The 14763-nt window shown below is 37.3% G+C and overlaps 1 protein-coding gene across 1 annotated transcript in view; it reads left to right on the top strand.

The window, feature by feature from the left end:
* Positions 1-14763, top strand: part of MYO16 (myosin XVI) — a 374343-nt gene that overhangs the window by 235823 nt on the left and 123757 nt on the right. Inside the window, exons 17-18 of the mRNA XM_061996543.1 lie at positions 11168-11279; positions 14617-14734. Of these exons, the coding sequence (XP_061852527.1) occupies positions 11168-11279; positions 14617-14734 (230 nt within the window). The remainder of the gene's footprint in view (positions 1-11167; positions 11280-14616; positions 14735-14763) is intronic.

The raw sequence follows: 14763 nt of genomic DNA on the forward strand, positions 1-14763 counted from the left end.
GATGATGTGCCTAGAAATTATTTAGGCAATACTTAGGGCAGCCTGAAGTCTAGGTCTATAGTATTATCTCCTACACTCACTTAAACACCTCATCTGCCTTTTGTTTATAGTGAATCAAAGCTCACAGACTGCCCAGAGAGGTTGTGGAACTGTGGAGTCTCCTTCCTTGGAGGTCTTCAAGACCCACCTGGACACAAAAAGTTCCACTTAAACATAAGAAAAAACTATTTCACTGTGAGGGTGACGGAGCAGTGGCACAGGCTGCCCAGAGGGGTTGTGGAGTCTCCTTCCTTGGAGGTCTTCAAGACCTGCCTGGACATGTTCCTATGCAACCTGATCTAGGTGAACCTGCTTCTGCAGGGGAGTTGGACTAGATGATCCCTAGAGGTCTCTTCCAACCCTAATAATTATGTGATTCTGTGCTGCTGCAGGGGATTTGGACTAGATGATCTCTAAAGGTTGTTTCCAACCCCTACCATTCTATGATTTTATGAAAGCTCGACTTACACTGGTCACTTATAACTTCCAGTTGTGGTTCGTGTCAACATTTATTACAGCACTAAGATTCAACTGAAATAAGTAGGATGAAGCATGGGTTTAAAGTCACTTACATATATTTTGTTGTATTGGAATGATATACAGTAGTGGAATGAATCATTATTCTACTTCACATTACATGTAAACATGTCAAGAAAAAAGAAAGTCTTCACTACTTTCTTGTTGCTCCAGTGGTCTGAAATCACTAAATATGATGTCATGATGTGCATGGTCTGTGTTTGGTTTTAGAACACTTTATAAAAACTAGCACAGAGAGGATACTTGTGTACATTTTTTAATGGCACATTTTAATTAAGCTGTAATAAAAGCATTTGCAACACTAGAAATGTATTCATGCTCCCAATAGGCATATCTGAATCCATCCAGTCTTTAAGTGATATGTTCTCCTCTAGGGTGTAAACACAATATTTCCTACAAGTTGCCTATAAAGCTGACTCTTCAACCAGCTCATGCAAAGCAGGTGACAAGTCAGTTCTATTTCCTACCTGTCACCACAATTACAAAGGATTTGAATACCTCTGTGTGAGGGAAGAGGTATGCAGAAAATCATATCTAGGGTGAAGATAATGTTGAGGAACAGCCTTATTTCGTTTCTCAGTTCTAACTAAACATCAGGAGAAGTACTTCATGACATGTTTCCACATGATTACAGTATGATATTGAAAACAAAAAAAAAGCGTGGATGTTGCTTCTTAAGTGAGAACAAAAACGTTCTGTCTTGTATAAACAAACATGAGAAACAGGATCTCATTTTTAATAGCTATTTTGAGTTAGTGAATGAATATTAACAGTTTCATTTGTACATCACTTTTATGAAAAAAATAAGGGATATATAGACAAAATCCAGAATTTCTGATTCATAACATATCTGCAGTGGCTTGTATTGCATAATTAAGTATTGATGCAGAGTCCTTTATTTAATTAGTTGTTATGTTAAATATTTGTTTATTTGCTATTTCAGTGGGAATTCTTTACCCATTAATCTTGAACTCCTTTTAGCAAAACTATGTTGTCAGTTGTGCTAGAATACAATTTGACAGTATTTTGTTTCTCTCAGGGTTACCTAAGAGAAATCTTACTAGTAGCAGAAAAATGACACGTGGGCAAGTGAATCAGAAGAGGAAAGCAGACCATAAAAGTTCTGATTCCTCACAGGAACCAGTTACTCTGGTATCTCAGAAAATAACATGACATTCAACTCTTCTGATGTGTTTTGGGGTTTTTTTGCTTTTTATTTTTTCTTTCACCAACGAAAGGAATATCAACAGAGAAAAATTATATTTTGCTTTTTCCTTCTGTTGAAAGGTACTTCCAGAGATCTGGTCCATCTCTTTGTATGGAGACAAATAAAAGTCATTTTTCCTCAGATACCTGATGCCTCTAAGAGCTGTATTCAGTTTTTGTTTTAGGGACTGTTCAAAGGTCAAGGTAGTGTCCCCATGAATTTGAGACCTACCTTTTCTTGGTCAGCTACTTTTCTGGGGCCAAAGTTACTGTTTTTGTCGAGGATTCAAAAAAATCTCAACATAGCTGAGAAATAAATTTAATATGTTTTGTAGTTTTGTAGGATAATGAATTTTGGCAGGGACTTTAGGAGTTGCCTAGTGCACTGCCTGCTCCAAGCAGGGCCGGCTGTGACATCAGATTAGGTTGTTCAGAGCTTTGTTCAGTCAAGTTTTGAAAACCTCCAGGGATATTTGTGTCTCCGGAGCTCCCCTTCCCTGACTTGAACAAGTTTGCTCACTTAACAAGCCTCCCACATCACAGGGCCAGTCCTGACCATTGAAGTGGCTCTCCACTGATCTTACTCCACTTTAGCAGTATCTCCTGTGTGTTGTGTGTGTGTGTGTGTGTGTGCATGCACAAAGCTGGCTCCAATATAGATGTAGTCTAACAGTGAGTGCTAGGCAGGGGGAAACAACCCTCTGTCTCCTGATAATATTCCTGGTGATGCGGCCCTGGCTGCTCTTGGCCATTTCTGCTACCTGGGCTTGTTGCTGACCCCTATCCAGCTCACTGCCCTTGAAGCCCCCAGGATCATCTCCTCAGAGCTGCTCCCCAGCTCATCAGCCTGTATCATTCCAAGGGCTTATTCCTTCCCAGCTGCAGGACTTTCTACTTGTTGTTACTGAATTTCATGAAGTTCCTGTTGGCCCATTCCTTCCACCTGCAAAGGGCAGCCCTACCCTCCAGCATATTGACTGTTTTCCCCATTTAGATGTCCTTTGCCAACTTGATAGGGATGCAGTATCAAAATCCAGAACAATGTGAACATTGGAAAAAAATCCAGTTTCCAATGTGAACATTGGAAATTATCTTCATAGCTTAGCTCTAGGATAGTACCTTCATAATTTGCATTTCCTCAAGATTGACTTCTCAACAATCTTTTTCATCCTCTGTCATGGTATTCTTCTGCGTCCCTCAGGTCAGCCACGTAAAGTGTGTACTTCCATGTCTGTGGTTTTGAGCCCAAAGGAATGTAGGACTTTTCCACTTTGCCATATCTTTCTTAGTGTTCTGTAGGCTACATTTAATGAACTCTTTTGCTCAAAAGTCATTTTTCTGATATATTTTTCAATTGCTTTCCAGTGGATTTTCTCCAACTGATATTGATTTACTTGCTCAAAATCATGCCGAATACTACAGTTGAAGCTTTATCGTGCTAGATATTTCATGCTTCTTATATTGTCATATGTAAATAGAGGTATTACAGATGATTATTATTTGTTTTGCAATATCAAAGCATACTTGACTCTCATTTAGTTTATGATAAATGCTTTTATGATGACCCACTGCCTAGTCAGCTTTACCTGTCTTGTGTCTATACATTGTTATCCCTTTGTCTTATTTTGTAATTGTTCTTAGTTGAATTGTATCTTTATAGTACTCATTCCTGTTTGGCTTAATCCCTTGATAAAATGTGCTTTGATCTGGTCTCTGACCAATAAAGTAGCATAAATAACCTCATTCAGCTCCTTTCTTCTGTGATTTTCTTTTTGTATTAAAAATATCTCCTCAGTTTCTAGTCTGAACACAGCCCAGGAACTTTAGAATACTTTTAGACCTAAAACGGAGAATCGTTCTGAGTATAAGAAAATTAAAAAACTAAGTTTTTTCTCCATAAGCAGAGATTTTTTTAATGAAGAGTTTTAACTGTGATCAGTGAAATCTTGTGACACAAGCAACATTTATTGCACTATCAGCTAAAATTAATTTTCAAAACTAGCAATCTGGTATTATATATCCCCTATATCAAGCCTGCTATAGCCCAGAAAACTTTACAACAAAATGCGACAGTGTTAGTGCTCAACCTCTATCAGGAAGGAGTCAAGTAGCAAGCAGATAGATGCTAGATTAAAAAAAGAAACAAATCAAACTCTTTTCTTTCATGTAGGGCTGTATACTAAATTTTTATAGTGATTTCTCTTAATAGAATTCTCTTAATTATTCATGACAGAATGTATTTACTTCAGGAAAGACCTCTGAAAAGAAGTATTCATTTGGCTAAACCATTCTTCCTCTTCTCCTTTAACTGGAATCTAACTTTAACCGTCCTGACAAAAGGGAGTTTCTGACAAAGTGGACTCAACCTACTAATCTCTTTCAGACAGCTTCACTGTCAGATATGAGTTGAACCACTATAATGAACCAGATATTTCTATATGATCAACAGCAATAATGTATATAGATATGTGGCATAATGTGGTTGTTATTATAGAACATTTGAACATTTCAGGTGTCACATATTACAAATGTGGAGTGCTTAGGTATCAAGACAGTAATGCCAAATTTGCTCTGTTAGTGAAATATCAGAGTTTATAGCAATCCTTAGGAAGGCTTGCCACTTCAGGGCCCTTGTGGCAAGCCTTGAGATCTCCATGACTAGCATTGTGTACCAAGGTCGTCTTTTCCCACTTAACAACTACAGACAATACAACTTGAAGTATTTTATGATTATAGTTGTCTAAAGATTGATTAGTGAAAAATGTAATTAATTTGTCAACTTTTATTTGCTAGAGATCAGAAAGGTTACTAATGCGACAAATCAAAAGTTGGGGTCTCCCTTGAAACGCTGATAACCACAGTCTGTAGACTTTGATGACTATAGCCAGGAAGTTTGTAGATATATTGAATTCTTTACTCCCCAGCTTTTCAAGGCTGGGGAGTAAATCCAGGGCCAAAAAGTGATTTTCTGCCTTTACTTTGACTATACTTAAAAATAGCAAGAAAACTTATTTTTGGAAGCCTGTGGTATTCTTGAGTTTCCCACAAAAGAAGGTGAAACTTCCTGTGAAACTGTGCTAAGGTTTTCTGCATCACCGTGAGCTAACTGGTAAGTTGCAGCACTTACTTACCTGGGACATGAAACGTGAAGGTTTAATATCCCCTCGTGCTCTGAATGCTTTGATCTCACTTTGAAAATACCAGCCTTACACACTGAGTTGGGAAGCTCCAATCTTTTATGAGAGTCATGCTGACTACGTGACACTAACCAGAAAAGGGATACCCTATTCTCAATTAAACTCCCTAATTAGCAAATTTGGAAATTGTGTCTTTTTGTCTTTTCATATATTTTATAAAAACATAATAGTTCTAGTAGGAAGAATGAAATAAAAAACTCTTTCACCTTTTGTAAAAATTTTGTGAGTCCTACTTTTTATTTCCTTTCCTTCTCTTGTAAGGAAGTGGAAGGATGTGTTTTTCTTATGTTGAATGAGACAATGCTTCATTTGATAATAAAAGCTATTGGGTTACCATTTAAAAAAAATAAATTCAATCTAAATCAAATTTTGATTTGTTGAGTTTTTGACAGAGCAGCAAATTGATAGTCAAAACTTTCCTTTATAGACTCATCTCCTTGTTATTTGCTCAGTCATCTAGGTAGATGGTAGAACTTTAAATAAAGTTTTAAGCCAGTGGGGTTGTGTAAGACATTTTGAAATATTAAGTCACAACAACTCAGTATTTTTCAGGTAAGCTGACATTTGTTCCTACGTATTTCTTCTTCATATTTGAGATGTATCTACCAAATTCTGAACTTTACCGGGGGAATAAGTTGAATACTTGAAATTATGATGACACATAATAATTATTATGAGTTAGTTAATACATAAGGAATTTACTATTGTAGTAAGTACTTTTTTATATCATTAGGCAGACCAGTCACATCCTTACCTCAAAATGTGATCTATTGATGTAATTTGTATGATGGCTGAAAAATTTTATATTATGATTAGTAATATACTGAAAAATTACCACCATTCATTTTTTTTCTTCTAGTATTTTTTTTTCCTTTGAGACAACTGAAATATATGAGATTGCTACAATGCTGCAAATCAGAACTGGTAGAAGAAAGATCAGAAAGAAAAAACAGTTTAGATAGTCTCTTTTACTTTTGAAAATAAATTGTCTGTCTAGTGAAGCATTATGTTTTACTGAAAGTGACTATACTACAGTTATTGACTATCTTCTTAAAAAAACCCACACTTTGTGGATCAGTCAGTTTTTTCTTTTTTTGAAGTAAACAGTCACAGATCACGTGCCCTCAAAACTTTTTGAATGCTGATAAGCTGCCTGTCAAGAGTACTAGTCCAATACAAATGGTGACATGGTTTCATTTTAAATAAATCCTTAGACAGTCAGTAGAAAGGAGTTAATTATTAGAACTGCACACACTATTTGGTTTGTCACTTTCACCAGAGACATAAGTATTTATCTGAGCAGCTACCTTCAACTAAAAACCTCAACTTCAGGCAAAATCATTTGAACACAGGCTACCTCGTTGGAAACTTATAGTAGCATTGCATACACTCTAGTAACAACATAGATTTTCATAAATCTGATGCCTATAACACTATAGTTTGCAATAACAAAAATCTAAGTAAAAACTTAAAATCTCCATGGTAGGTTTGCAATGAAAAGTTTAAGAATTTTTTTCCCTTTTCATCACTAGCAATCCAGGCCACTTCAGTATCAAAAGACAAAAATGCTCTTTAAATATGAGGAAAGCTGCACGTATTGGGAAAAAAAAAAGTTTACGTTTTAAGGAATAATGATGCAATGAAATGATTTTTTCATTACTATTTGGAATTTTGTAATATGACACATCTGTTTCCTTATTTTTGCAGGAAAGATCACAATTTAAAATTTGTTCTAAACTCTGATTCTTAAAAATAAGTAAGTGATTGTAGTAATATCAAAACAAAGGCTGTCTCAAGCCCTTTTGATCTTCAGATCAAGGGCAAGGAACTGTTTTACAAGCAAAAAGAAAGACTTTCTATTTCTTACTAAATCTCACTGTTTCTGAATGAACTGAACAATAATTAGAAAAATGTGATTCCTTGTATAACTAGTACATATTACATACCCACTCTGCTACATTGTGTATTTTCTGCGTTTTGAGGGAGTTGTATAATATCCATCAGCAGTTCCAAGTACTCCATGCAATTAATCCATCCTTAATATACTTCATATTATAAACATCTACCAGCTGAATGTGCATATCTTCAAAGCAATTTTCTTCTTTCAGTAGTCCTTAAATAGTTTGGAAAATGAGTGGGCCTCATGATATGTTAAAAAAGAATTTGCTTTTAGATGGGGGAAACATTCTAAATTGAAATGCTCCTTAGAAAATGTCCAACTGCAGCCCTTTCCAAGGGCACCAGTACATCTGCTGATTAAATCTTCACGAGATTTATACAGGAAAAGTCAGATTCTTTCCAACAGGCATGTCCTGGCAGATGCTACAGTTTATGGACAGGTTGTTGGAGCCACAGGCACCTGGTTTGGCAGGTACCCAATTTGCCCCCCTGCTATATCAGCAAGAAGTGCTTGTGCTGAAGGCAAGAGCTGATGCGTGTTGGTTCATATCACAGCACAGCGTTTTCTCCAAAGGAGTGAGCGTTCTGGGTCACTTTGCTGTGCCACAGCCTGCTGTGATATGTGATGGTGGTGTTCACGCATCTTTTTGCTACGATACCCCTGGCTATGCTAAAAAGAGCTGGTTAAATGGTGTTGCTTAAATTAGAGAAATTTGCAATATTCTTTTCACAGGACAGGAAAGAGTATGCCCCCATCAGTACACAGAGAGAGTTATTCAGGGGGAAAAACCAGGAAGGAGGCTTTTTTCTGTTTGTTTTTCAGAAATTGCCATGAGCTTGCAATTCCTCCAACTCAACGATGGGATATATTGTTGGCAGGGTAGCTGCCACCATGCAGCTCCTAATTATGGATCAAAAATGCCACAGAAACATGATGCGTAACACTGAACTCATAAAAGCTCACACAGCAGTTCAGAACAGTAGAAAATTTTCTGCTGTAATAACCTTTATACCATTGGGTTCTATGCCAAATGCAGTATCAGATGTATTCTAGCCTCATTTTGAAACCTACAGGTAATGTTAAAAAAAAAATCCCAGAAAAGAACCATAAAGCTGACATGCACTTTGTATCATCTGCCCTAGCTAATTTGACAGCTGTGCTATCATTTCTATCTACCCGATTTGGAGAAAATTAATGTTTTTAGTAACCTCAGGGAAACAGTTCAGCATTCTGGCAGTGATATTCACAGACCCACATTCTCAAAGGTTGTGTTAATTCACTGGCTTTAGCCACTGATGCAAGGTTTGTTTGTATTTGAGATATCTGCTGACAGAGTTCTCCTGTGGGTGCAAAAAGTACTTATGCACCCAGGCACACATTTTTTTCCCCCCATCATTCTTCATCTGTCCACCTGCTGTGTAACTTACACTATTGGTGCTCCAAGGGAAATTCACACTGGTAAATCTAGTATCAATCCACTAAAAATACACTTTGCGTTTCATCCTGTGTACCTCATAAACCTCATTATAAGTTAGAAAAGTGCAAAAATGACCTTTACAAAAGCTACCACCTTTACTAGATTGTTGCCAGACTTTCTGTGGCGATAAGAGTTTTATTTTGAAACCATGTCTCCTCTGTAGTGCAGATAGAATAAGATTGTGAACAAGAATTGTCAGAAATTAAACCAGTGTTGTTTGTCTATGTGACAGATCATGAACAGCACATTATTAGAGAGCAGAATGACTGTGAGGAATTTTTGTTGTGGTGAAGGGATGAGGGGTGGAGTGTGTGTAAATTGTCCATCTTTGTTGGTGTTGTGATGACATTAGTTTAATTTAGGTATGGGGAATTCTTTTATTGATATAAGTGATGTTTGTGAAGATTGTATAATGAAAACTTACTCGGCAATGATTTTTGCTGAAGCATAGCGTGTATGAAATGCAGTGTGGCTGGTCTTGTGTGTTTGAAAAAGTAACTTTTATGTGATGTGTCTTAGTTATGAAAAACTGGCATCTTGTTTTCTCTGAATTTGGTGACAAGTGATTATATTCAAAGACCTAGAATCATAGAATGGTAGGGATTGGAAGGGACCTTTAGAGATCAGCTAGTCTAACCCCCCTGCAGAAGCAGGTCCACCTAGATCAGGTCACATAGGAACGTGACCTAGGCGAGTTCCTGTGTGATCTACTTCTATGTGACTACCTAGAGTGGGATTGGACTAGATGATCTCTAAAGGTCTCTTCCAACCTTTAGGAACCTGTGTGATTGTAGATTTTGTGATGTATATTTTAATGATCATAATAATGTAATGATAATGATAAAAAAAGCCTTCTTACATTCTCAGCATGATGTAATTAAAAATCACATCTCATAAGATATTCAGATATTTCATTCTTAGTGATTTCAGGGGTCTGAAGATACCTGAATACTTTTATAAATCTAGCCCATAGACATATTTCAAGAGGGTCAAAATACATTGTTGTAAAGTTTAGATTGCTGTTTTTTTCAATAGTCTGTTTTGCTATATTTTTATTCTTCTGACTTGTGTTACTGCTTTTTGTGTTGACTTGACTTCAGCAAGGTTTTTGACACTGTCTCCCATAACATCCTCATCAGAAAGCTCAACCAATGTGGCTTGGATGAGTGGACAGTGAGGTGGATCGAGAGCTGGTTGAATGACAGAGCCCAGAGGGTGGTGATCAATAGCAAAGAATCCAGTTGGAGGCCTGTGGCCAGTGGAGTTCCACAGGGATGGGTTCTGGGGCCAGTCTTGTTCAATATCTTTATCAACGACCTGGGTGAGGGGATGGAGAGTACCCTCAGCAAGTTCGCTGATGACACCAAACTGGGAGGACTGGCTGATTCTCCAGAAGGCTGTGCTGCCATTCAGCGGGATCTTGACTGGCTTGAGACTTGGGCAGAAGAACCTCATGAGGTTCAACAAGGATAAGTGCAGAGTCCTGCATCTGGGAAGGAACAACCCCCTACACCAGTACAGGCTGGGAGTCGAGCTGCTGAAGAGCAGCTCTGTGGAGAGAGACCTGGGAGTCCTGATTCATAATAAGCTAAATGTGAGCCAACAATGTGCCCTCGTGGCCAAGAAGGCCAGTGGCATCCTGGGATGCATCAAGAAGAGTGTGGGCAGCAGGTCAAGGGAGGTCCTTCTCCCCCTCTACTCTGCCCTGGTGAGGCCTCATCTGGAGTCCTGTGTCCAGTTCTGGACTCCTCAGCGGAAGAGGGACAGGGAAGTGCTGGAGAGAGTCCATCACGGGGCCACCAAGATGATCAGGGGAATGGAACATCTTTCATACAAGGAAAGGCTGCGGGAACTGGGGCTGTTGAGTCCAGAGAAGAGGCAATTGAGGGGTGATCTTATTAACATTTATAAATATCTAAAGGGTGGGTGTCAGGAGGTTGGGACATTCCTTTTTTCTAGAGTAGCTAGCAACAGTACAAGGGGTAATGGGATGAAGCTGGAACACAAAAAGTTCCAATTAAATATAAGAAAAAACTATTTCACTGTTCAGGTGAGGGAGCCCTGGCACAGGCTGCCCAGAGGGTTGTGGAGTCTCCTTCCTTGGAGGTCTTCAAGACCTGCCTGGACATGTTCCTATGTGACTTGATCTAGGTAAACCTGCTTCTGCAGGGGGGTTGGACTAGATGATCTGTAAAGTTCCCTTCCAACCCCTACCATTCTATGACTCCATGATTCTATGTTGGTTGTGGTTTTTTCTTTCTCAAGTTAGCTGCAGCTCTCGGCGTCTTTCTCTCTTCCAATCATTATTTTTGAGAAGGTTTGTAAATTTTATTTTGCTTCACAGTATGCCAAACAGTACTACTACTTACTACTTTGTTCTAAGAGATGCTGAGTATACCTGTTACTCATTTGGTTGTTAAGGGAGAGAGTGATCATGAGATCAAACAGATAAGAGCTAATCTATTCCCTAGACAGCAGGAAGGGAATTTAAAGTAGACAGTTATCAGAGGATCTCCTCAAATCTTCCTTCTGGAGGGGAATCTCTGGTAGTGCAAAAATTACGAAACTGTCAGTGGTACATATTAAATCTGAAGTTTTAGCTTACAGGTGGGGCTAAAGTTGGTGGGAGGTAGCCTTAAGCAAAAGCTTAAGGAAATGAGAGCATTTTGTCATTGGTACTGTTCCTTCCAAAGACTGAGAAAAATCTGTAATAGTCTTCTGCTTAGAAGAGCAAAGCTGGCTTTTAACTTCAAATGTTCAATTTTATACCAGCCTTGTAAATACTATATAGACTGTTTTTCCTCTGTGCAGATATCTGAGCCGGACCGTACTGGAAGAGACGATGTTAACAGCCAACCCTCAAAACAGAGAGAAATTAGCCATACTAAAACAAGCTCTAGGTGCTATGGGATTCAATAGCCTGGTAAGTTACACAATCTTGTGTTATTTGTGGCTAAAATCACCATATTACTTAAAAGCAGGCCATAAGGAACTCTCGCTGGTAAGATTTGTGGGGAAAAGAAGTGCCTTTCTGTCTTTTTTTTTTTTTTTTTACTGTTCATTAAGAGCTTGAAACAGTATACAGTACATGAGCACTCCAGGGAAATTACTGTAATCACTTTTAATTAGACACAGCATCAACAATGTAAATCTTTTTCATTCTTAAAGATTCACAAAACAGCTTCAAGGTATAATACTGTGAACAATTAAATTACATAGATAAAAAGAAGTAATCAAATCTCATATGACAGAAACTTCATAAAACCCACAAGGAATTTTTCTTTTTCCTGATTATCTCCCTGTCCCTTTTAATTTTGTGAAACACACATTCCAACTGCCTTTGCGAGCAGCACCTGAAAATAAGTAAATATGTATTTAGCCAAACAAAATTATAGCTGGGTAACTTGAAAGAGCAGACTTAACCTCCAAAAAGCAACAAAAAGAAGAATCTGATGCTTGTCTTTAATCCTATAAAGCTAATGAAGAAGATAATTTTGAAAATTAATAAAGAAGAGATTCTAGAGGACAGAGGTGTAATAGGAATCAGAATAAATGGAGGACTGAGTATAAGAACTCACATAAGCTGTGTTAATTGCCTTTGGGATGCTAGAATACTTGACAAACTCTTACAAAATTCTTACATAGGTTTGTGCTACCTAGCACACTGTAGCTAGGCCACTTGGCAAAATAAATGCATAAGCAACAGCATTTCTAGAAGGACGTAAAATTTGTTTACCCCTACATGATATTTAGCTTCATTTAAAAAAAATGCAGAGGAAAAGTTAATATAACAGTATGTTAGATTATAAGATGAGATGACAGATGGGTAACAGTTGTAATAAAAAGGGATCAAGGGCTATCAGCAAAATAAATTGTAAGCTATTCACAGAGGTAAACTTCTGTGGTGGTGGTGCATCAGGTAGTTATTTGGCATCTCCTAGTTAAGGTAGGAACAAATACGCTTTGGTAACCTATATGACCTTTTAATATAGAGGAGTTTGAGGTTTTTTTCATGAATGGCCATGTTCAAATGTGGACACATATGGCTATATTTGACAAAATTATTCCTTCTTCTTAGTGGTTCAAGCCTGCAACTGTAGATTTGATAGCAAAAGTTCCAGGCACTTCTGCATTTTGCCCAGTGTTCACAGATAAATGTGTCTCTCTAGCTCTTTCATTAACCTTTCTGTTATGTTGAGGAAGGGGTTCATCCTATAAATAAGTCATTGGTTGCATAATGAATTACATTTTAGGGCCTGCAAAAACTGTCTGAGAACACTTAACATACAGTACTCTTTTGAATCCAGCACTTCACTTAGCTAAGGTTTCTTGAAAGGAAATAAATTACCTCTCAGAAAAACATAAACCATTTAGCAGACCAGAAATCTGTGGAGTACTGCAGGCTGATCTGCTGTTCTGGAGATTAGAGGGAAAAATGTACATAAAACACATCTGAAATTTCTACGTATTATTATCTGAAGTACATGAAAATGACTGTGTGTATTATTCCTTGACCATCTAGCCACATTTCATAATGGATTATCTTTTTGAAGAGTTACATAAAAAATCCTTAACAGTCTTTAATGGTATCTTGCAAAGTATGTTAAGGTTTATTAAACAAAAAAAATTAAGTTGAGGGAACATCTGAGAGCACAAGGAGAAAGTATTTGAGAATCTGGAAGGAGAGCTAAACCTGAGGCCTTGCCAAAATCACTGGAATAAACAAACAGCTATCCCAACCTACTGTAGTAGGTCATCCCCAAACCAGTTCTTAACAAGGTAAGAAACAAGCAAGAAGTATGCAGTACTAGTATGCCATTCTACCTGGCCTAAGAGGCCTACCCAAGAAGCAGTGTATAGCACCCTCGTTTGAATGTCATATTAGCATGACAGTTCTTCTGTTGTAGGAGCTAACATATTCAGGCTTTGCCTGTATATATTGCTTTTTTTAATCTTCATTTTTGGTACTATATAATAGAAAAATATAGTTACCCTTTTTCTGCCCATCTATCTCATATAGTATTGAAGTTCTTGTTTTAAAATGTAGTTTAGAGAATCAGACTTGCTTAAATAGAGTCAGAGGGGCTGTAAACTGTATCCCAGAAAGACTGTGAGCTTTTTGAAATATCTTCTGATGACAGGCATATTTATTAGAGAAAGGAACAAGACAAAGATGAAAAGTTGGAGTTTTTTTGACTTGTTGCTTTTGAAAGCTGTTGAAAAGTCATCCAAGCTTGGTTTTGGTGTATTCTGAATTCATTGCAGACACCTGAGAACAAAGAGGACATACTAGTGAAGTATTTCATTTGTAGTGTATTTTTTAGTCTTACTCTGAAAATTACACTAAGTGAGACTTCTGTCACTTCCACTGTTGCAGTAGAACCAGGTTCTAAATATTATTCTTCAAAAATATTTCGACAATTAACATTTAAGTTTACTGTGCATGATGTCATGTAATGCTATAGTGGATATGAAGTTTCCTGTTTTATAATTTGAAAGGAGCACCATTTTTACAAAACCAGCCTTAAAAAAAAACTTCCAAAACCACACATTTTCCATGTCTTAGCATTTTTAGTTCATATTTCATGAATATTTCTTTTGTTTGAATTTAAAAACATCAAAAAACAAACAAACAAACAAATTAGTTCTCTTCTTGATGTGGTTAAAATGAGATCAGGAAAAATTAGGCCTAAAGGTAACTGCTTCAAAGCCTTAGAGGCATCAGAACATAGCATGCAGTCAAGGGGAGAAAGTGTATGTGTAAGGCAGGTTGTTTTTTTTGTTTTGTTTAGATCAACTTTTACTACCAGAAACCTGTTATATTTCAGAGCTAGACACTTTGTATGTGAATGCAATTGACTGAGGTAAAACCAAACCTTGCTATTCCCAGATAAAGGAATTGTCTTGAAAAAAATTCTCTATGGAGAAGGTACATTTATTTCTTGCAGAAGCAATGCATCCATTAAAGACATTTCAGTATTTTTATCACATTCTGAAAAACTTTATTAACTCAGTAGTTAACATGGTTTACATTTAAAAAAAGGGTAAAAAATAATGGTGTTAATTTATGTCCTAGGTAGATGCCAGTTTGATTTCTAAATCCCAGTTTCCTGTTAATAGTTCACAAATCAATACTTTCTAATTTGGCAAATGCCAACGATGCAAACTATTAGAATTTGTATTTTTATAAAGCATTGCCTTCCACTGGTGTGGCCAACAGATCTCTTCTTTATCTTTAATTCTGCATTAAATATATGCAGGAGGTGGAGAACCTGTTTGTCATTCTCTCAGCAATTCTACATCTTGGAGACATTCGCTTTACAGCTCTGACAGACGCTGAGACAGCATTCGTGTCAGACCTGCAGCTACTGGAACAAGGTCAGTAGAACGTGACCTCGGAGCATCAC

The sequence above is a fragment of the Colius striatus genome, chromosome 1 (genome assembly GCF_028858725.1).
Source record: "Colius striatus isolate bColStr4 chromosome 1, bColStr4.1.hap1, whole genome shotgun sequence".
NCBI classification, from domain to species: Eukaryota; Metazoa; Chordata; class Aves; order Coliiformes; family Coliidae; genus Colius; species Colius striatus.